Genomic DNA, 23,216 nt, shown 5'->3' on the forward strand with positions numbered 1-23,216 from the left:
TCAGGATTTTATGACAGGTTATCTCTTCCTATTGCTTATAGGTTAGTGGGAGGTTTGAGTGGAGGTTCATCATTCATTAATACAGGCTCCTTGCATATTTTGGAATCCTATGTGGAGACTTTAAATATATAGAGCAGATATCTCTCTTCGGGCCTTTGCTCTACAGTGTGGACATAGGACTGAAATAAAATTTTGCAAGGGTAGAATTCCTCAAGTACTAAAGCTGCAGAACAGCAACTTTAGATGGAGGATAATTCTGTATTTAGTGTGATCTGTCCTCAGACCATTGGGAAGATTCCCCCCCCCCCCCGTTTAAGTATTCCACTATTTTTATAAAATCAAGAGTAAAATCTCAATACACAACTATTTTTCATTTGTTGTTGCTTGATAAATATATATGTTAATTGGAATTGGAATTAAAATTTGAAAGGATGTTACAACCAACTAAATTAATCTTTAACTGTGATTTAGAGAATGAAAATATTTCCAGGGGCGGTTTTAAAGTATTTTCTTCCAGCCTCATTCGCAGAATTTTCAGTGATTCTTTGAAATCTCTGGTGTATTTCCTCAAATTCTTTCATCATTTTCTTATCACAGAGGGGAAAACAACTACAAGGAAATTTGTTTCCAATGGTGGATTGACGAGTTATATCTGATCACCATGCTATTATATATGCAATATATTCTTTCTCTCTGACTTCTCCATTTCTGGGCAGTGGATTAATGCTCCGGGTAGGGCAGTACTTTCTATTCAACCCCTGTCATGGACCGACCATTCCCTCCTTAAGCTAGACTTTCTATCCGCCAACCCTCACCGCTGGGAGGCGTAACTGACTCATTGGTTCTGCCCCAGGCGCCTGATGGACTCTGATAGGTTCCTGATGGAGCTTGGGACTTTTCCCACATACCTATCCCGCGATTCGCCAGAGACCCTGGTGGACGCCTGGGAACCGGCTGCTGCCGGGGCACTGGATTGAATTGCCCCTTTGCGGCCTTTCCTCCGACAGGGATCCCGGGTAGCTCCATGGTTTTCCGTGGAGCTTAGGGAGATGAAGCGTCAGAAGAGATGCCTAGAGGGCTGTTGGAGATCTTCCCATTCTGCATCTGATCGAACACAGTTAAGAACCTATATTAGGTCTTATCTTGTGGCAATGGAAGCAGCGAAACGTGATTATTTCGCCGCTCTCATTGCATCTGCAGAAAATCGCCCAGCAGCCTTGTTCTGAGTGACCCACTCTTTTCTTAATCAGGGAGCGAGGGAGGACCTCTTGCAGGGCAGTGCTGAGGATTTTGTTCAATTTCTACAAGACAAAATCGCTCAGATCCGGATGGGTTTAGACTCTAATTGGGCAAGGTCTGATGAGGAGATGGGAGCAAGTCTTGAAGGCAACATCTGGGTTGACTTTGACCCTGTATCCATAGATGAAGTGGACAGGATTGTTGGAAGATTGGGGGCCTCAACGTGTTTATTGGACCCGTGTCCTCCTGACTTGTTGCAGCAACCAAAGAGGTGACTGGAGACTGGATCCAGGCAATTGTTAATGCTTTGTTGAGGGATGGGGTCTTGAGGTGGTGGTTTGACCCCTTCTCAAGAAGCCTGCCCTGGATCCGGCCTCCTTGAACAACTTTTGTCCCGTCTCCAACCTTCGCTTTATAGCGAAGGTTGTTGAGTCTGTGGTGGCATACCAACTTCCACAATTCCTGGAGGAAACAGATTATCTAGACCCGTACCAATCGGGTTTCAGGCGCGGACACAGCATGGAAACGGCATTGGTCGCCCTGGTGAATTCTGTGGCGGGCCAGGGATAGGGGTTATTCCTCTATCCTGGTCCTACTTGACCTCTCAACGGCTTTTGATACCATCGACCATGGTATCCTACTGCGACGACTCGGGGGGTTGGGGGTGGGGGGCACTGTTTTACAGTGGTTCTCCTCCTACCTCTCAGGTCGCACACAATTTGTCTGGGCAGTGGGACAGAGATCCTCCCCAAGGCCCCTCATTTGTGGGGTGCCTCAGGGATCGGTTCTCTCCCCCTTGCTCTTTAACGTCTATATGAAGCTGCTGGGTGAGATCATTCATAGTTTCGGGGTGAGGTATCAGCAATATGCTGATGATATCCAGCTTTACATCTCTACCCCGGACCAACCCAGGGATGCCCTTTCCATGATGTCTAAGTGTCTGGAGGCGGTACGGGTCTGGATGGGTAGGAACAGGCTCAAACTCAATCCCTCCAAGACGGAGTGGCTGTGGATACTGGCATCCCCTGATCTAGCGACCTCATCACTCTTGATGGGAGGGGAGTTGCTTACTCCCTCTGAAAGCGCTCGCAATCTTGGCGTCCAATTCGCGGTTGTCCTTAGCTGACCATCTGACGGCCATGACCAGGGGGGCTTTTGCGCAGGTTCGCCTGGTGCGCCAGTCGTGACCTTTCTTAGATAGGGATGCCCTCCGCACAGTCATGCTCTAGTTATCTCTTGGCTGGACTACTGCAATGCCCTCTACATGGGGCTGCCCTTGTGGTGCACCCGGAGGCTCCAACTGGTCCAGAATGCGGCCATGCGGGTTGTTACAGGAGCTTCCCGTTACTCCTGTGTTACACCTCTCCTGCGCGAGCTGCACTGGTTGCCGGTGGTCCTTCGGATCCGCTTCAAGGTTCTGGTACTTACCTATAAAGCCCTTCATGGCATGGGCCCGGGGTACTTGCAGGACCACCTCCCACCGGCCTCCCACCGCCCAGTGCAATCACATAGGACTGCCCTCCTCCGGGTGCCATCGGTCAGACAATGTCGCCTGTTGGCGCCCAGGATGAGGGCGTTCTCTGTGGCTTCACCGACCCTCTGGAACGAGTTACCCACTGGGCTCCGGACGGCCCCCGACCTCCGCTCTTTCCGTGGTGACCTGAAAACGTAGCTTTTTCAACAAATCTCCTGATCTGCTGGAAGTTTTAGTTTTAACTGTTCGGGGATTTTAATTGGATTATTTTAGTATTCATTTTATTGTCTTGTTGTTTTATTGTTGTGAGCCGCCCCGAGTCCTTCGGGAGAAGGGTGGCATATAAGTACGATAAAATAAATAAATAAAATAAATTTCTCCCGGGAGAGATAATTTCTGCCTATCTTAATTATGCTTAAGTGTTTAGTTGGTATTAGGATTAATAAGGATTAAAAATAGATTTGCCCTGAATCACAATTATAAATTTAATGGAATAACTATATTTAAACACAATATATGCAAGTGTATAGATGAGTAGTTATCATTTTAACACTACTGTATTTGTATACCAATATAAAGTGGCCACTGTGGCAATATCCATACCTACTGACAGATTTTTGCAGTAGAAATATATCCTCATTATTAAAGTAGATTAATATTAATTACCAATACTTTATCCATACTTTTTAATAATGTTAAGAACTAGAAAATACATAGCACAAGTGCTTAGCACTGTCTACTAGATTATCTGAGGTTAATTGTGGTTTGAAAGTATAGGAATCATATATTGTGTGTTATTGAACTTCTTAACCAGTTTTAGAATATTTCAGCACAAATGAAAAGAATGTTTAGAATGCTATTTTGTGAAAACTTTGACTTCTATAATAATGAAATGAATAATGTGTAATAATATGTAAACTAAGTAGTTTGGCTATTTCTGCCAAGTTGGTAAATCTATCTTCGATACTCCCCTTTTCCTTATCAGTTGATCATGGTTTTATTTACTTGGTACCTTCTGTATATGTGTTTTTTGGTCAGGGCAGAGTTGCTAAATCCTTTTTACCCCCTCCTAGAAGTGTACTCTTTCAATGAAAAAACAGTCACATTATCCTTGGCAATTCATTTAAATTACACCAGCAAGGTTGTGTGGGTGAAAAGAGGTGCTTTTTGTTTCAAAAAATGTTATGGGAGTAACTCGGGGCAGAGATTTTTTTAAAAATATGTCCTTGATTATTGATCCACATACTCCTAGACACAAATCGATGAGAAAGCTACAAGTTAAGTAAAGAGCACTAAAAGTTCTGAATAACATTATAAGAACCATAAATAAATAATAGAGCAGTGTTTGGAATAGCCTTTCTCAGTGTGATGCCCAGAAGTATTGTCCCCAGGTAATGATGGGAGATACCATCCAAGCATACCAGAAAATCAACAGGTTAAAGAAGGCTAGCTGACAAAGATAGTACAAGGTAGTGCAGTCTCCTTCACAAACTCTGATTACTCAAGTTCACTGACCACAGGAACAATATTTTTAAATGAACGGGTTATTATGGCATAACCTTCCAGGGATTAGAGCAGTGGAAAATATTTCAGATTTTATTTACTAGAACAGTAAGATATACAACCTAGAATTTGGCATAACATGGCATTTAAATTTAAGGAATTTATTTTGGGTGCCAGTACCAAATATAAGCTGCAGTCTTTCTATACAGAAATCCATTCCCAGCCATCTACCCCCACACAAGCTTTTCTATTTCACAAATATAATTTTGAGTAGGTGGTGAGGAGGAGTCCTTTTATTATATAATTGTCAAAAAATGGACAGGTAAACATAAATGGCAATTTTCTGCTAATTGCTTTCAGATTTAATTATATATTGCAGTCTGCCCTTGCATTTTTCTGGATTTGTATCTATTTATAAAACTCGTAAAGCTCCTACATTAATAATAATTCATCTAAGAAAACCACATAGTTTACCTCAGATGTTCCTAATTTTATCTGTGCAGTATGTAAAGTAAGTTGAGCTGAGAAAAAGTGACTTATTCAAAGTCATCAATAAGCAACATGCATAACCAAAGATAATTTCCCCTTAGAAGTAGATTTGTACTATATTATTTCTACAGATTAATAATGCACATGATCTTCTTGAATGATGGAGTGGTGATGTAGTAGCAATAATAAAGATGGCAATATAATGATGATGATGACGACAACAATGATGATATATTTATCTTGGGTGAAGGGACATGAAGATATGCCCCTGCTTCCTGTGGTATGGTTAGGAATATGGTTGGGGTTGAAACCGGAAAGGTTGGTTTAGTATGGTAATGCTGTTTTTGCTGAAAAGTTGTGCAGCACAAAGGCCCATCCAGGAACTGATTTAATTAATTAGAAAAGGTCAGTAGTATGGCAGAACTGGAAAATCCATAGTGTGTCCTTCTTTAACGAGATCCAGTTAACTGTTCTCCTTGTTGGTTTTCTCTCAAGGGTAAGACATCCCTGTGATTGCCTTTTGAGGTGGACATGCAGATGAAATTAATCACAGTGCAACCAACCTCTTTGTGAAGGTTTTCCTGCACTGACAAGTGAATCATTTCACTATTGATTGATTTGATTACATGCCATTAAATCAATGTATCCACATAGACAGACCTTCCTAAGATGATTTGTTCCCAACCTGGCCTTCCAGGACTCCCAACAGTGCACCCATCATCACTGCGGTCATGTCTTTCACCTTGCTGCTGGTTTTCCTCTTTTACTCGTTCTTTCCAGATTTCCTAGCATTATGGACCTTTTAAGGGAGCTGAGTTTTTGCATGACGTATCCAAAGTATGGTAATTTGAGCCTGGTTATTTGTACCTCAAGTGAGTGCTTGGGATTGATTTATGATACATGTGTTTGTTTCTTGACTGTCCATGATATTTGCATGGACAGTCAAAAGCTGTTTCTATTTTGCTTCTTCAGAGTCCAACTTTTGTTTCCATGGAGTTTACAGAAAAAAACATTCTGATCTTTGTAGTATAGACATGTCACAACATCTGAATATTTTTTCCAAGGCTTTCATTCCTACCCTGCCAAGTGTTGTTGCGTATTTCTTGACTGCTGATTAATTGTCAGTTCTAAGAAGAAGCTATCCACCAATCTTCATTGTCAGTTCCAAGAATGGTTTGGTCCTCTGGTTGTCTTTTTATATGTAACTGTAATCTCATTTCTTGACTCTGACTTTCTGTTCTGTGTATAAGTTTGCATCAGGTGTAGAGAGCGATAAAGGTGACTTTGAAGGAATGATACAGAAAGAGTTACAAAAAGAAGCATTTGTTAAGCATGGGAAACAGGGAAAACATTTGAAAGAAGCTCATACTGGCTATACCCTAATCAAGTGGGATAAAAGAGGGAAAGAAAGAAAACATAGGGAGGCTTTCAAGATTCTTTTACTATAGCCTTTTACTATAGCCTACACCCGTGATGGCGAATCAATGGCATGCGTGCTACAGATGGCATGCGTAGCCATATCGGTGAGCACACGAGCATTGTCCTAGCTCAGCTCCAGCTGATTTTCGAGCCTTCCGGACCCACCGGAAGTCGGGAAACAGGCTTCCGGTGGGGCAGGGAGGCCGTTTTTGCCCTCCCAAGCCTCCTAGAAAGCCTGGGGAGAGCAAAAAACGGGCCTTCTGGTCCCACCAGAAGTCAGGAAAGGGGCTGTTTCCAGCCTCCAGAGGGCCTTCAGAGGAGTGGGAAAGGCCATTTTCATCCTCCCCAGGCTCCAAGAAAGCCTCTGGAGCCTGGGGAGGGCGAAAAACAGTCCTACCATGCTATCTCCTGCCAAAAGCCGGGGGAGCGCGGGGGGGTGTCACGCGCACATGCATGGGGGGGATGGGGCACATTGAATTATGGGTGTGGGCACACGCGCACGCAACCCTCCCATGCTCCCCCTGCTTTTGGCACGCAATGGCAAAAAGGTTAGCCATCACTGGCCTACACCAATAAAGAATAATTCCAATCAAACTTGTGAAGTCTTATTTCCTAACCTGGCCTGCTTTGAAGAGTTAATATGAGAACAATAAGGTGTTCTAGGATTCCTATTTTCCTAAAGACATTCCACAATTTGACATGGTTGATACAATTTTAAGACCTTTCTATCAAGAAAGCATATATTGACCTTGGTATTGTTTGGCATTCTCAATTGCCCATTGTGCATAAGTAATAATGTATCTAGGAGCCTGAGTGGCGTAGGAGGCTAATGCCTCCTACTAAGGCAGCATGTAACATCCAGCTGCCTGCAATTACTGCGAGTTCAATTCTCACCAGGCTCAAGGTCGACTCAGCCTTCCATCCTTTCTAAGGTGAGTAAAATGAGGACCCGGTTTGTGGGGGCAATAAGCTGACTTTGTATACAATATACAAAAGTATGAAGGCTATTGCTTAACGCATTGTAAGCCGCCCTGAGTCTCCGGAGAAGGACGGAGAATAAAATAAAATAATAAATTTTGTTTTAAAGCCAGTTTGGTGTATCCCATTTCAGGGTGGGCTCTGATTTGCATTGGATGGCTGTAATATTATTTTGCTAGTTTGTGGAATTAATATATTATGTGATAATTTTCATGGTCTGTTAATTTTCCTTTCTTTGGTATTGATATGTAGACTCACCTCTTCTAATTTGTTGGCCACTGGGTCATTTTCAGGATTTGCTGGTATAGTTTGGTTAGAACTCTCCTCCTTCTCCCCCCCTGTAAAGTTTCCATCAGACTAGCTGTTTGACTTGACAATGTCTAGAGTGCTGATCTAACCTCTTTTTCTTAGCTATCTTAGATACCTTCATACAATACAGCATTCTAATGTACTTTTCCATTTTTCTTTGACTCAGTTATTATTTGTCCATTGGCATCCTTTAGGATACCAATTTGAGACTTTTGAGTTTAGAGTTCTTTTGAAAAGCTGTACTTGTTGATGTCTCTACAGATATCTACATACAGATATAGATATTTTAATGTCTCTTCTAGAAGTTTTCTGAAATTCTTAAGTTTCTCCTTGGGATCTTTCTCCTTGTTGGCTTTGAACTCTCTTTTCTTTGTAGTAATTTCCACTATTGTTCTGAATCCAATCTGCTTTCTTTTGTTTCTTAGTTTTTGTCAGTATTCACATTCTTCCTTAAAATCTATTTGATTTCATTCCATAATACAGAGGTTCTTCTCAGTAAGTTCAGGACTTCAAAGAGATTCCTGCCTGAATATGGTAGGTATATGTTTGAGTTCATATAAAAACTGGTAGATTTATTCTTCCATTTTAGTTTGACTTGGAATTTGTGCATGAGCAAATTGTGAAATTGTGATCTGTTCCACAGAAAACCCCTGGCCATATCTTTGCTTCTGTATCTGAGTCTTCCACTTCCTTATACAGTTAATTTGATTTCCATGAGTTCCTGTTTAATGATATTCATTTATCTGGGCATTAATTTTTAATATACAACCATTAAATATCTTATTTAGATGCATTCAATTATTTAAATATAACTTATTTAATATAATTACGAAGCTCAGAACTGAGTTTGTTGGGAAGAGGAAAGAATTGGAGAAGACTGGCTAAAGGTAAAATAAAATTTTCTTTGAGTCAAGCTCAATTCCTAGTAACTCCCATGTAGGTTTTTTTAGCAACAACAAGCTCCTATTGCAGTGATGGTTAACCTTTTAGCCGCCGTGTGCCAAAAGCAGGGGGAACACGGGGGGTTGTGCACATGCATGCTCACACCCATAATTCATTGTGCCCTGCCCCGTGCATGCGCATGCAACCCCCCACGCTCCCCCTGCTTTTGGCACGGTGGGCTTGGCAGGCCCATTTTTCACCCTCCCCAGGCTCCAGAGGCTTTCTAGGAGCCTGGGGAGGGCAAAAATGGCCTTCCCCACCCTCTGGAGGCCCTTCTGAGGCCAGAAATGGGCCATTTCCTGACTTCCAGTGGGACCGAAAGGCCCGAAAATCAGCTGGCTGGTGTGCATGCGCGCTGGAGCTGAGCTAGGACAACGCTCATGTACCCATAGATATGGCTCCGCATGCCACCTGTGGCACGCATGCCATAGGTTCACCATCACGGTCCTATTGCCTCATTTCAGTATTTTGATTTTTTACTTCCCAATCCAGGATTTTTCTAGTAGCTTCCAATTCAATAATTAGACATTATTGATTAATTAGGTGCTGCTAAAAAGCTGAATGGCAAGCTATTTCAGCAATTTAATTTTAATCATATCCATAGGAAATATAAGAGTCGATGGCAGTATAGATCCTCTTCTTTCCCATTCACATTTGAGGAGAAAATTGAATATATACTTTGTCCTGTGAGGCAAAGAAAATTGCAGTTTTTGTAGATCCCTGTCCTTCACAATTGTTGAAGGTACTAGAGTCCTCTTTCATGTGAATTTGGCCATTCTATTTTCTTTCCTCCAGATATATGTCTTTGGCTTAGGTCATCTTCCGAGAGCTTAATATTAATATGTTGATTAGCTTTCCATTATTGCCTTTGTAATTTTCAAACAGTCTACTAAATATTTACCTTGTTAAAAAGTAGTCTCTTAATCTTGCATACTTTTTAGGGGGGGAAATGGAAGGTAAGGAGGGAAAATAGGCTCAGGTCTAGAAATGATGCAAATATTGTAGTTTAGTATAGAATTACTGTTATGCGTCTTTAAAAGCAGACTAAGACTCTGACCTCAAAGGAAGTTTCCTTGTAAGCTATATTTGCCACCAATCTTCAAAAGTTAAAATTGTATATCTTCTCTTCCTCTTGTTTTTTTTTTAAAGTTTTTTGTATCAAACATCTTCAATGTGCAGTATATTGCACTTTTTCTTTAAGAAATCTAAGGAGAGAGAGAGAAAGATATCTGGATTATGCCTCATTTTATGCTCAGAAAACAATCCTGGGGCTGGTTGTGATTGATAGAAATCCCCTTGGGAACTCTCTAACCATGTGTGAAGCTGAACTAAGATCTCCATGGGCACTGCTCTCTAACCAAAAAACTCCTATACATGTGAGAAATTGAGTAAAGGTGGTATAAATCTTTGCCATACTACAATTTGTTCTCTATCTTTGCTGGTTAAACATAGTCAGCTAACCTGCCATTAAGTGCTGATAGGCACCCAGGCAAATTGTTTTGGAAAATAGTGATGGGAGAAGATTCTTCTCTGGATTCCTTGGTTATATTTCCATGTACTGCTAAAACTTAATCATGTTACAGTTGTTGGTCCTTTTTCAAATGAGAGTTTTCATCTCCATTCTCTAATTGCCCAGTGTCCCCTTTTCTAACTTTCTTGGCTTCTCCTCATTCCTGAAAGCTATCTATTGTTTCCAGGGTCTGTGATTTTGGCACAGCTTTTAGGAAATGTCCCTTCTATCTTTTTTCTGCTTCCCCCCCCCCCGACTACTTTCAGTGGGATTGGTATAGTTTCAGACTAGCCTATTTACTTTTCTCAGATTAATTTATCTGGTGAAAACCAGTTTACATTGTTTCCAAGGAAAAGTTCACTGTTAGGTCACAACAATTTCAGACAAGTTGAGGATATCAATAGCGCTGAGAAGAAGATTGAGTCCATCTTAAAATGTAACATGGGCTCAAAGAAGTCATTTATATACATTCGTATGAGCAGGAACTACAGTTCAGGTATATTGGAGCTGCTTATTTCTGAAGTTGATTAGTCTGTCATAAAATGTCAGCAACATTTTGTGCCGTGTAAAGCTGAATTCCCCAAGATTCTTCTATCTGCACACTTTGCATAATGGATAGATTGAATTATCTCATGTAATTGATTCTGCTTTCATCAGGACTATCTTGTACCTTCAAGATATATTAAACTACAGCTTTCATTATCATGAAAGGATGGAAGGCTGAATCAACCTTGAGCCTGGTGAGAATTGAACTCGCACTAATTGCAGCAGGGTGGATTTGATTTAAAATCACAATTTAGATCATGATTTAAATCACTAGTAAAAAGGCTTGATTTAAATCAACTCGATTTAAATCATAATTTTTAAAGAGCAACTGTCATCTCTGCTACTCCTTTGACCCACTGTTGACTCACCGATAGTCCCAGTGTTGCAGAATATACAGCCTCATGCTACATAACTAAGCTCCATTTCATGCTGAATAAACTAAATTATTTATGTATCTTAAATAGAAAACTATCTTACGATAGATTTTTACCCCAAAAGTTTTTTATTAAAATAAATTTGATAAAAATCAAAAAAATCCGATTTAAATCAAAAAAATCTGATTTTATTGATTTTTTTAAAAAATATCATTGATTTTTATCCACCCTGAATTGCAGGCAGCTGGCAGCTAAGTACTACTTTAACAGCAGCAGTTTAGTCCACTGCGCCACCAAAGCTCTTTTATGCATAACATTTTGACTTCCTCTGATTAGGGAACAGTATATTTTAGTTTAATCATACTTTAAGTAATAGAGAATTCTAGGAAGGAATAACGAGGGGAGAATTTACAGCACCTTAATTTTAAGAGTCATTCATTAAGCATTATTGATAATGGCAGAAATGCTTGTTTCAGGAAAACAAGAAGAAAGAGATACTAAAAAGTGCAAAGACCTGGAAGAAGAAAGGAGACAGCAGAAATATATATACAGTAATGGAGCATTAAAGAAAGCCCATAGCTTCAGGTTTGAAATATGTATTGGGCAATATGAAAATATTAAGAACAGAGATCCACCCATTTAGTCTTGCCTCAGTAAACAATTAAACTTTTCCTTTGATTTTTTAAATTGAATGTCTGTTTGAAGTCAGAGACAGTCCCTTGAACGAGTGGGATTTTATCTGCAGAGAAACATACAGTATTTCAAAAGTTTTCAAAGTTCTAGCATCAAAATAGGAAGTTCTCACTCTTCTTTATTATTCAGGGTCACGGTTATTATTGTCTAGATACGCATTGCAAGCCATGCTCACAGGCTTCCCTGGGAGCAAGTAGGTTCAAAATATAAGAAGAAAATAGGAAATGCACCATTGAACAAGCCTACAACTGTGCTGTATTTCTAAGGTGTCCCAATTGCTTCCAAAGTTCTGTACAGTTTTGATGCTGATTTTCCTACCTCCAGTTTCAACTCTGGAAGGAAGGCCTAGTTTGCCATATTTTCCATGGGAAAAAGAGTGGTAGAGTTCTCCAACTCACAGAAGCAGTTCAAAGATCCTTAGCTTCGTTATCTTAAGAGAGTTGAAAGGAGTAGCAGCAATAATTAAACTCATTATACATTATAGTCATTATAGTCATTAGTATGGTGGACAGAGATACAGAACTTCTTTCTTTCTTGGATGAACTAAGAGGGAAAAATCTGCCCTGTAATTTTAGAGGCATTACGGACTCAGTAGTTTTGCTGATGAAATGAATGCTTGAACTAAACTGCTGTTCCTGTTAATACCAATTCTGTCTAGGCATTATCACACAAATTCTCTTTATCTACTATTTTTCTTTTTCGCTTGCTAGGACTCACTGTGCTGTATAGTACAATCAGAGATAGTTCTAATCATTGTATTTGTCCTTCTCTCTAGTGTTTTGTCTCTAGTTAAGCAGACCTTGGAAATTCTACATAAGCCAAATGATTTAAAAGGAAAGAGAGTTAAGATAAATGTACTGTATAACCTTATACTGTAGTGTGACCGTGTTTGATACAGTGAAAAAAATAAATCTGGCTTCAATTTAATGCATACTCATATTTGGTTCTGTTAGATCAGGGGTGTCAAACTCACATTGTCACGTGACGTATTGGGACTTTCCCCCCCCTCCCTTCACTAAACTGGGTGTGGGTGTGTCTAGCATGTGATGCATCCGGCCTGCGGGCTGGGAATTTGACAGTCCTGTGTTAGATTATTGGAATATACAGTAGTGAAGAATAAATCACATCTGCATATTCTTTGGAATATCAATTTATTCCTTCTTTATATATATATTGATAGGATATTGCATCTACTGGATAGATCTAGGAATTCAGGTTGCAGTTCTGAACTCAGTTACTGAATAGCAAGTCTCACTGAAAAAAAATGGGACTTAATTTTCTTAGTGTATCAATATAGGATTAAGCCATTTGTCTCATAAATGGTGGAATTATGTGAAAAAACATACAGGAATGTATCATAAAAATAATGGTAATAATCACAGGTCAATTATTCAAAGATTCAGCCTACTTGTTTGATAATAGAATAGGATAGGATAGGATAGGATAGGATAGGATAGGATAGGATAGGATAGGATAGAATAGAATAGAATAGAATAGAATAGAATAGAATAGAATAGAATAGAATAGAATAGAATACTTTATTGACCAAGTGTGATTGGACACACAAGGAATTTGTCTCCAGTAGATAAGCTCTCAGTATACATACAAACAGCAAGGTGACACCCATAACTGGAGAAGTATATTATAAATGATAAATATGATGATTTAACACATGTTCAAAATTCATCATAGCATCTGAAAAAAACCCTCTTGTGATGATACTGTATCTTAGACAAATTTTCAAAGACTATTGTAGATTTTAAAAAAATAGTTACAATTATCTCTTTGACAGAGTCCTCGGTATTCAGTGAAGCACAGTCTTCCTCTGCTGTTAATTTAAGTGGAATTCAAGATTTGACTCGGAATAAGAACATAGTGAGACCACTTGCTTTGCCTGGGCAACTTGTAGGAAACACATTTGCAACAGGTAATATATTTTCAATCAAACTCATTGCAATCTAGGACTACTTAGACTCTAGTATGTAAATGTTTTGTGTGAAGTATCACAAAATGTAAATAATTTGCTATAGAATTGTCTTTATGGAACAAAACAAATGATAAATACCTCATACTTCACCTGTCTTCCTGTTGGTATCCTTCAAATATGTTTAATTCTTACCATTCTCAGCTAGATCAGTCAATATAATGGCACAACGTATATCAGAAAGGCTTCAAATTAGTGAAGACAACTTTAAAATCATGTTGCGGTCAGATCAGGTTTCTGTGATACGTATTACCAACACTAGGATTACCAGATTTAGTTTGCAACAATCTAGTTAACCATTAGATGACAGCAAAGAATTAAAATTTTCTGTATTTTCTTTGCTGCCATCTAGTGATTGCTACTTTTTTTGTAGTTCAAATTCAGAAGGTCCAAACAATACACTGTCCTATTGGAATGTTATTTTTTACTAAGTTCATGTACTTATTACATATATAATTTGCACTTCATCTAAACAATGTAACTGGTTTAAATATTCCTCTATTCTTCCTCCTCCTTTTCTTCCTCATTTTATCTTTGCTCGAAAGCTAAACTGGTATGGTCAAGAGGTTGTAATCAACCTGTGAGCTTCATTGCAGAACCTGAGTCTTCCCACTGTTAGGTCTTAATCACTAGCCTCAACATTTTACTTTTATCCTATATTCTACACTAATTCATTTATTTATTACTGGTAAATAATAAACCCACTAAATAAAAGGTTGAAACAGTATATCATCTGTAAAATACATGTTTTCTGTATTAGAACTCCAATTGGCAGTTAAAGTTGCCAGAACACTCCCCCAGCATCTCATTATTTAAAAAATATTTTGTAAAGTAAGCCATTAGTTTTAAAAAGAACATGCCCATAAAATTTATATTCTACTGGTTATTTTTAACTTTTTAGACTTATTGCCATTCCTATCTCTGAACCACTTTATTTTGTACCATGTTATTATTTATTAGTTTTTATAGTTACAATATCACAATATAATACATTAAGTTCTAATTTAAGATATTTGATCAATTTTAGCTTGAAATATTTTGAAATAACATTAATTCCCAAGGGTCTACCTGAAGCCAGTTAGGGGAACTAAGATGATTAAATATATTTTTATTTGTGCTGTCAGTAATTTAATTTTAGTATGTTCTGTCTTTCAAACTTACTAAATGATTAATTAGAATAAAATAGATTCAATATAGTTTTTTGATAAATAGAAAAATATGGCAAAAACTGAAGTTTGTCAAGACTACTTAGTAACACAGTGTAAAAAAGAATGACCATATTGAAAAAAACCCTTAATTTTGATTATGAAAGACTAAAAAACCAATAGTCTTCCAAAATAAGACATGTACTGTAAGTAAATTTACTATTCCACAATTTAAAATACATTTCCTTTAAATTCAGTTAGCTTCCATGTGACTAGGATTCAAGCCAACATTCTTCATTTTTCTTTTCATAAATTATAGCTAAATAAAAGGGTCATCTTCTGTTTTTTAAACAAAGAAGACAAGTGATTCTGAACATATATAAGTATTGTATTTTTTTTTAAGTTTTGAAAAATTGTGTCGATTGTAGCCCTCAGAATAGCTTTAAAAAAAAGCTGTCCCAACTGTTATTTTTAATAAGACAAAAGGTGAAAATGAATTCCTTGGGGATAATTATAATACTTGTCAACTGTGGAACAGAAAGCTTTAGCATGCTATCCAAATATCAAATACTGATCTTGCTTATCCTTGCTTTGCATAATATTCAGAGATATTGTACATAATCTTTGTTGTAGGAAAGTCCAAAAAAGTTGGGTGCTGCCATAGTGTGTTTTTTTACCCTCCCTGTTAAATCCCCTCCTTTGTTATCTTCTTACAGTGCTCTTCTGGTCCTCAGTGCAATTGCTTGTTTTACAATTGTCTAAAAATATTTGTAGTTTTTTTGCGTTCAGTTCCCCTTTCTCTCAAAGCCACTGATGTTACCACCGGGCTCGAATATATCTGCAGAAAAAAAAGTAAAAAATAACTTCTTGACCTTGTTATTACCTACTTTACTATAATGACTTCAGCAGTTATAAAGTTTCTGAAAGTCAGAGTTGTCAATAAAAGTGCTTTATTACATGGGGTAGACATTAAAGCATATAGAAGGTAAATATCCTTTTTGTTATTTATGTTTTCTTTGTTTGTATTAATTCTGCTTAGCTACCCTGACAAGTTCTGGCCCACCCAAAAAACGACACCGAGGATGGTCTCCTGGATCCCCAGTCCCTCCTCCTGGTGTAATTGTGCCTGTTCCTGCCATCCGGCCTCTTCCAAGAGCAGGCAAGATTCTGATATATGTGTGTCAGTGATGGGATTCAGTTTTTTTATTACCTGTTCTGTGGGCATGGCTTGGTGGGCGTGGCAGGGGAAGGATACTGTAAAATCTCCATTTCCCCCCTACTCCAGGGGAAGGATACTGTAAAATCTCCATTCCCTCCCCACTCCAGGGGAAAATTACTGCAAAATCCCCATTTCCTCCCAGTCAGCTGGGACTTGGGAGGCAGAGAATAGATGGGGGTAGGGCCAGTCAGAGGTGGTATTTACCAGTTCTCCGAACTTCTCAAAATTTCCGCTACTGGTTCTCCAGAACTGGTCAGAACTGGTCAGAACCTGTTGAATACCACCTCTGACCAGCCAATGACCTGGTGATATACATCCACCTTAATTAATTAATTAATTTCTGGAATTGATAACTAGCCTTTGCTACAGCAGCTCAGGTTAGAGAACAAGAACTTCCATCTCCAAATTAGGCTCTGCCAGAATCTCCCAATAATTTCATGACTAAATGGTGGATGTGAATCCAAGTCTCCCAATTGATGTCTGTATAAATTGTATTTAATTTCATCTCAGTAGATTATCAATACATGCATATTAAATAAAATAGACTAATATCATTCCAACATGGATCTATATACTGTATCATGACAGAAACCTTTGTTCTTATGGGTCATAAATTAAACTGATAAATGCTGTTTAATGCTGTCTCTAATATAGTTAATCACATCAGCTGTCTTTCTTCCACATGCCTTTTTTACTCTATACAACAACTTTATCCAATCTTGTGTATTCCAAATGGATTGGATTTCATTTTCCTTCATTCTCAGTATAGTGAGTTATAGTCCAGCACATCTGGAGGAGAGATATGTAGAGGTCATAGGAAATGACCTTGAAGGATAGAAAGAAGAGCTGTTACCAAGGCAACAATTATAGGGCTGGGTATCATCCACATACTTGTGGTACCCCATGCAAAAGGTCAAAATGAGCTTCTCAGGAGATCCGATGTTGACACAGGGTGGGACACATAGATCATTGACCTAGTTATTAAACAGACTTCGCCAGCACCATCTTATGGAAGCTTCCTGACAGGAAGGATCACAGTAAAGCACTGCTAACAAAGCCTGATTTTGCCAGATGGCCCAGAAGGACATTGCAGGCACTAGTATAAAAACTACCAGGAAACCCCAGGGATGGTAGCAGGGTTGTATTTCCCCCACCTTGCTTTGACCTGGATCATTCATCAAAGTGTTTGCTAGATGAAATGGGATTACTTTGAAATAAAATGTTAATGGATAACAGTATCTGTACTAGAGATTTTTAAAAAATGCAGATATTTCTCCTGGTGAATTATAAACTCTGTATTAAAGCAAAAAAGATTTATGTGGCTTAAAAAAAGATGTGTTTTTTTTTTCTCTGTGTGCTTAATTATTGCAAATCATTAATTCAGCTTTGCAATTACAAAATTTATTTTATCTATAAAATTTATCTATGGCTCCTTTGTGTCTAAAGCTTTGATTTGATAGATTGTGATTAGGATATGATAAATCAACATTCAATTAGTCTGTGAGAATGTTTCACTATTAATTTGCATGTGATTGTTTATAAATTAGTATTGAATCTGATTCTTTGTATAGGTAACATTTCAATGGAGTTTTTGTAAGCAGCTCTGTTATAATATTTGGCTTTGAGGAAATTGTGTATGCATCTTTTCCTCTCTGATTCACCTCCATCAACTACAAACTTAGATTTTTTAAAAAGATAACATCTTCTGGAAGGGTGAGCTAGAGAAAGAGTGGTTTGAAAGAATTCAGTATAATTTCAAAAGGAAATGCAGTGTAGTTTGAATTTTATTGTGTTTAATGATTTCCAGAACAAGAATGGTTGTTGTTTTTTACTGTTAAATTGTTCATAAGGGCAAATCACAGCATGACCCTTTTTATAATAGATCTGTCCCCTTTCTGTATTTTTATAGAGCCTCTTTTATCTGTCCCAGTTCCGCAATCAATGTTAACTGGAATTTTACAGCCTCAACCCATCCCTGCAGGGGAGACTGTAATAGTTCCTGAAAATCTTCTGATTAACTCTGGAATCAGACCAGTGATTCTAATAGGTAAGCTCTCCGATAATGTAGTATAATAATCTACAGTTGTTACTTTCCTGATTTTTTGTTACTGTTGTTTATTTTTGGATTAAAATTCTAAAACCTATTGTATCCATTCTATGCAAGCTTAAAAATGATTTCGGTAGAATTACTTTTCCTTGGAGAAAAAAATTCTTTTTATGATCCCAAAGGGATGAAAATTGACTGTGTAATTGTTCTGCCCCAGCTACGGATCCCAAGAACACAGCACACACAAACTCTGAACAAACCTTAGTTTACTCAAATAACACAGTTTTAGCAAATGCCGGCTGTTAATAAAGTGTTCTTAACAGCCTGCCAGAACTCCACAGAAAGATAGCCAGAGTCTTACTGGAGTTGACAGAAGGCCCAGAAACAAGGTTGCAGAGACATACCAACGTGATGATTAGCGAACTAAAGTTGTTTCCTGCAGCTTGTTACCAGCTGCATATTTTCTTAACTAGGCTAAGGGAGTGGCCAATTAGCCCAAGCCTTACTCTCGAGGAGACCTCCTCCTGAGGAACCATTCCTGCCTTTTGGCAGCTCTGCATGCCCGTGCATTGAGAAGAGGCTCCTCCTCTTCATCCTCTTCACTTAAAGGAGCCTCTGGAGGTTCTGAAGGCCCTGACTGAATCCCTGCCTCTGGCACCACATCTTCTTCAGCCTCCTCACTATCTGACTCAAGCGCTGGCTGCACAGGCTGCTGGCGCAGCACCACAACAGCCTCCTCGTCATCAGGATCAGCAACAATCTGCGCAGGCTGCTGGCGGGCCACAACAGTAATGTACCTGTACTTATATTACATATATTCCACTCTACATTTAAGTGCTATGCTTCCAGTTCCGTCCTCTCCCTTCCAAGAAATAGTAATTTCATTCAAATCAATTTAATACCTATTGAGGTAGAGTATATATTTTAGAGCTAGATTTTAAAATTTCTATTAAAAGAATAAAAGAACAGAATGCTGTTTTAGTTTCTGAACTTGAGACATTGTCAAGTTACTGAGACAGAAAGGGTAACTATACCTAGAAAAGAAGTATATGTGTGTATATGTGTGTGTGTGTGTGTGTGTATGTATATATGTATGTGTGTATATGTGTGTGTGTGTGTGTATGTATATATGTATACATATTAGTAGTTAGTACTACTGTTAATAGAGAAAGATATCTATATGTTACAATCATTACTACATTATTATTCTTCATTTTTGTTAGACCCTAACATGCATAGATGTCTTTGTCATCTAGGTTTATATAAGTAGTCCTCACTGAATAATTCCTTGTTCAACAACAATTTGAAATTATGATGGCACTGAACAAGGAGATTTACTACCAATCTTCACAGTTGCGGCTGTCACAGGGTCACTACAATCACATGATTACAATTTGAGCACTTGGTAACCAGCTCACAGTTATGACAGTCACAGTGTCTCTTGGTCACGTGATACCATTTGTGACTTCCTTGCTGGTTTTCAACAAGCAAAGACGGTTGCCAATGGTAATCATATGACATTTTGTTTAACAATGATAACTGAAACTGCAACAATTTCCATCATAACTTGCTCTGGTCACATGATATTGCACTTTATGTTTATGTTGCTTAGCGATGGAGTAGCTGGTCCGAATTATCATTGTTAAATAATGGTCTGTAATGGTCTTTACATCCCACCTAAAAAAGAGTTTTTCATATTTTTGTGAGAAAGTGTATTTTGATTCCTTGCTTAACAATAATTTTTATTTTATAACGTTTAAAAAATTGGAAAGCAATTCTGCAGTAATTTGAATTTGTCTTTTTGTTTTTGAAAGGTTACGGCACTTTACCTTATTTCTATGGGAATGTTGGAGACATTGTTGTAAGTCCATTGCTAGTGAATTCCTACAAGATTCCTCAGCTGGAAAACAAAGATTTGGATCTTTTTGGTTTAACTGGGAATCAGTTACTAAGTGTGGAGAACATGATTATTTTAACAATACAGTATCTTGTCTGGCTAGGTAAGACATTAAAAAGTATATTGCTTTTTTGGGTGTACATAAATACTATCTCCTACAAATCAACAGATAATAAACTTTTTATGAGACTAAGTGTCACAAAAATTATGACAGAAGTTATTCTGCCTTCATTCTAGGTATATTATCATCTTTTTAATTTTTTCAATTTTCAAAATTCTGATTTACTTTGGGGCAACTTCAAGTTATAACCATCTGCTTTCATAGAGAAAGGCTTCTCTACATGAAATGTTATTGGATAAATTCTACCCTGTAAAATGTAAGCAAGTAGGGCAGCCTCTACACAAGGTATATTTGCATACAATTAAGAAAATAGAAAGAACTTAATCAAATAAATATGTTTCAGGATAATTTTCTATCATTTTCAAATTTTGCAACTTCATTATAGTAAGAACCCAATATGGATTGCTTGCTAGTTACAAATTAGTCTGCCTCATCATTGGAATGGCACCAGTGTTCCTTGATGAGTAGATTCCCTCCCCAATATGGCTAATCTCTATTTGTAAAAGCATTAATGGTTGATGTTGGATACTTGAAATGCCCTTGAACTGTATTGTGAAATCTGCAGCAGACAGCAATGCACATGACCGCATGCACACAAATTATCTTCCTTTTAAGCACATTTTACGCAGAAACATACGTGGGTGCTTTTTTAGCCAAGAATTTTCACAAATATTTTACAAGAGTGTCTCTCCTGGGAAAATGTAATAATAATTTATGAAGTTCTTGTTTTGAAGAGAAATACAGTGTTTCAAATAATTTTGATCTGAATGGTTAAAGTGTATAATTAAACATTTAAAAAACACACACTTCTTCACATTATTTACAGCAAATAATTTTTTTTTTTATGCTTTGTGTATCTATCTTCTTTCTTGTAAAATTGCACAAGGCAACCATCAATCAGTTTTCAGCAGATTCAAGTATTCTTTATCTGTTTTCTCAGTATTTTACTGGGTGCTCCAGGAGTTTTGCTCCGGGAATCCTGTATTTGGGGAAAGGTATAAAATCAAAGAAGCAGTGTTGAAAATTGGGATGGATTCGAAAATATATGGCTATATATAAGACTTGGCTCTAACCCTAACTGAAAAACTCAGTTGATATAAAAATTATTGAAATCTAACAGTATCTTAACCATACTGGTGAGAAGACAAATTTTCTCTTGAACTTTATATAGTAATGTATCATCTGCATTTATCTATGAGTATTATTTTTAAAGCATAAACACCCACAAATCAAAAGCTAAATATTTGATTGAATATTGTACATTCTGGCTGTTTTCCTAGGGAAAAATATGGAAAGTTCCAGTAACAGGACTTTATATTCCTGGTAACTGACAATGGCCACTCCCTCCCTCCCCTTCTGTCCCAAAATAACCGAATGTTTTCTCAAATTTAGGCTAAACGTCACAGGAAACAACTCAGGAGAATGTTTTCAGTGTCAAGTAACAAATGTGGAAAATGAAGATTAAGGAGTTAGATTAAGTATTTTTGAGGGGTTTCTTTTAATAAAAGCAATGTAAAAAGTACATACATTTCTCCATGTGTTTACATACATTGCATGTTGCTTCATTTTTTACATGCACACTAATGATTTTCTTTCCTGTGAAACTTAGATTGCACATTTACAAGTACCTGCTCAATTACCTGCTCAAAATTACCTGCTCAAAACCACAACCACAATTGAATTTTGCTACACATCTGATTTTGTAATATGTACTTTCTCTTTCATATTAGATGGTACATATTACAAAATCAGATGTGTAGCAAAATTCAGTGTTCATAGTTTTGAGCAGGTAATTACTGTACTTGTAAATATGCAATCCAAGTTTCACAGGAAACAAAATCAAATTTTATAATACGTACTTTCTCTTTCTGGATTGGTGCACAGTGGCTCAGCAGTTAAAGATACTGAGCTTGTGAACGGGAAAGCTAACAGCCTGAGTTTGAGACCCAAGTGTTGCCCAACGGGGTAAGTTCCTGTTCCTGCCCCAGCTTCTGCCCACCTAGCAGTTTGAAAGCAAATGTGAGTAGATTAATAGGTACCCCTTCAGTGAGAAGTTAACAGACAATGCTGGTTCCCTTGGCCAAGAGGGATGGAATATCCATGCTAGGGTATTGATCTGACTGAGCACAGGTCAAAATCTGAGAGCAAAAGTTATCCTTACTCCTTTGATTTCTCTTGTGCCAATCAATATTCAGTGACTATTTTATGTGCTGATTTGATAATGGAAACATTTCCTTGGCAACTTGTTAGCTATTTCTTTCATGAACCATTATCTCCTGATGCAACTGGCTAGGTGAGACAAAGTGAGGAAAAACTAACTTCTGAACACCTCTGATCAAAATAAGAACAATACTCATTTTAATGCCCTTACAAAAAACAAGTTTCTGTAATAATGTATCAGATCCAAACAGTAGGGCAGTGCTTAGTATCTGCTAACATTGGTGGGATAAATCTAAATGTGTGCTCAGGTTTCTTTAAATATTAAAACCAAGGGTGAGAAAGTGGAGGAGGTTGTTGCTAGCTACCAGAAAAGATGATCCATTGGTCTCTTCTCAATCACCTAACTGGCATGACTAGTAATAAAAATATGTCAAAGAAAGGTCATTCCAAAAAAGAGGAACTAAGGCTTACATGTTTGATCCCGAAGTGGCTGAAGTGGCACTCCACTATAGTAACAAAAAAGACATGGGGGGCAGGGGGCGGAGGATGGTTTTACAAATATAAGGAAAATTGAGCACCATTCAGGATGAAGCTTTCAAACTGTCCATTGGGAAATCTATTTTAAGAACTCAACTAAAAACTAAAGATGTAAGGAATTAAGTTAGCTCTTCCAATCTGACAAAACTTGGCAGTTATGTTTGAACAAGTTAATGAACAGCTTAAAGAATTGTCTTCTCAAGTTGTGGAGGTTGCCCAAAATGCTGGCAAAGCATATGAAGTTATTACTAAAAATAAATATTGATATTGGAAAAGTTACAGACATTATTTGGATTTTCTGTTATTCAGGATCAGAATAGAATAAATAATGTGAGACTTTGAGAAAATGTAGAAAAACTGTATATTTCATAGCAAGCTTAATAGAAAGCTATCAGACATAAAATTTTCTGATAAACATGTGGAAGGGCTATAATACTAAGATTTGTAAATGCTCTGGTGAGAGACAGAACTTAGCAAAACATTTGTGGGCTGGAAGACATAAATTGGGACAGAGATAAAGTATTATATTTTCAAGATATTCAAGTATTATATTTTCAAGATATTCAACCATGTTACAAAGAAAAGTTATCAGTCTTTGACGGAAGAATGATGAAAAAGCAAAATATGGTA

At 37.7% G+C, this 23,216-nt stretch overlaps 1 protein-coding gene across 18 annotated transcripts in view; it reads left to right on the plus strand.

Moving 5' to 3' along the window:
• The window catches only part of GREB1L (GREB1 like retinoic acid receptor coactivator), a 152,773-nt gene that overhangs the window by 92,645 nt on the left and 36,912 nt on the right, over window positions 1-23,216 (plus strand). For all 18 annotated transcript variants that reach the window (XM_034429570.3, XM_034429572.3, XM_034429576.3 and 15 more), the window contains 4 exons: window positions 13,269-13,403; window positions 15,645-15,764; window positions 17,734-17,871; window positions 19,686-19,871. In XM_034429570.3, the coding sequence (XP_034285461.1) occupies window positions 13,269-13,403; window positions 15,645-15,764; window positions 17,734-17,871; window positions 19,686-19,871 (579 nt within the window). The remainder of the gene's footprint in view (window positions 1-13,268; window positions 13,404-15,644; window positions 15,765-17,733; window positions 17,872-19,685; window positions 19,872-23,216) is intronic.

Source organism: Pantherophis guttatus, chromosome 3 (genome assembly GCF_059756535.1).
Source record: "Pantherophis guttatus breed Tessera chromosome 3, ASM5975653v1, whole genome shotgun sequence".
Taxonomy (NCBI): Eukaryota; Metazoa; Chordata; class Lepidosauria; order Squamata; family Colubridae; genus Pantherophis; species Pantherophis guttatus.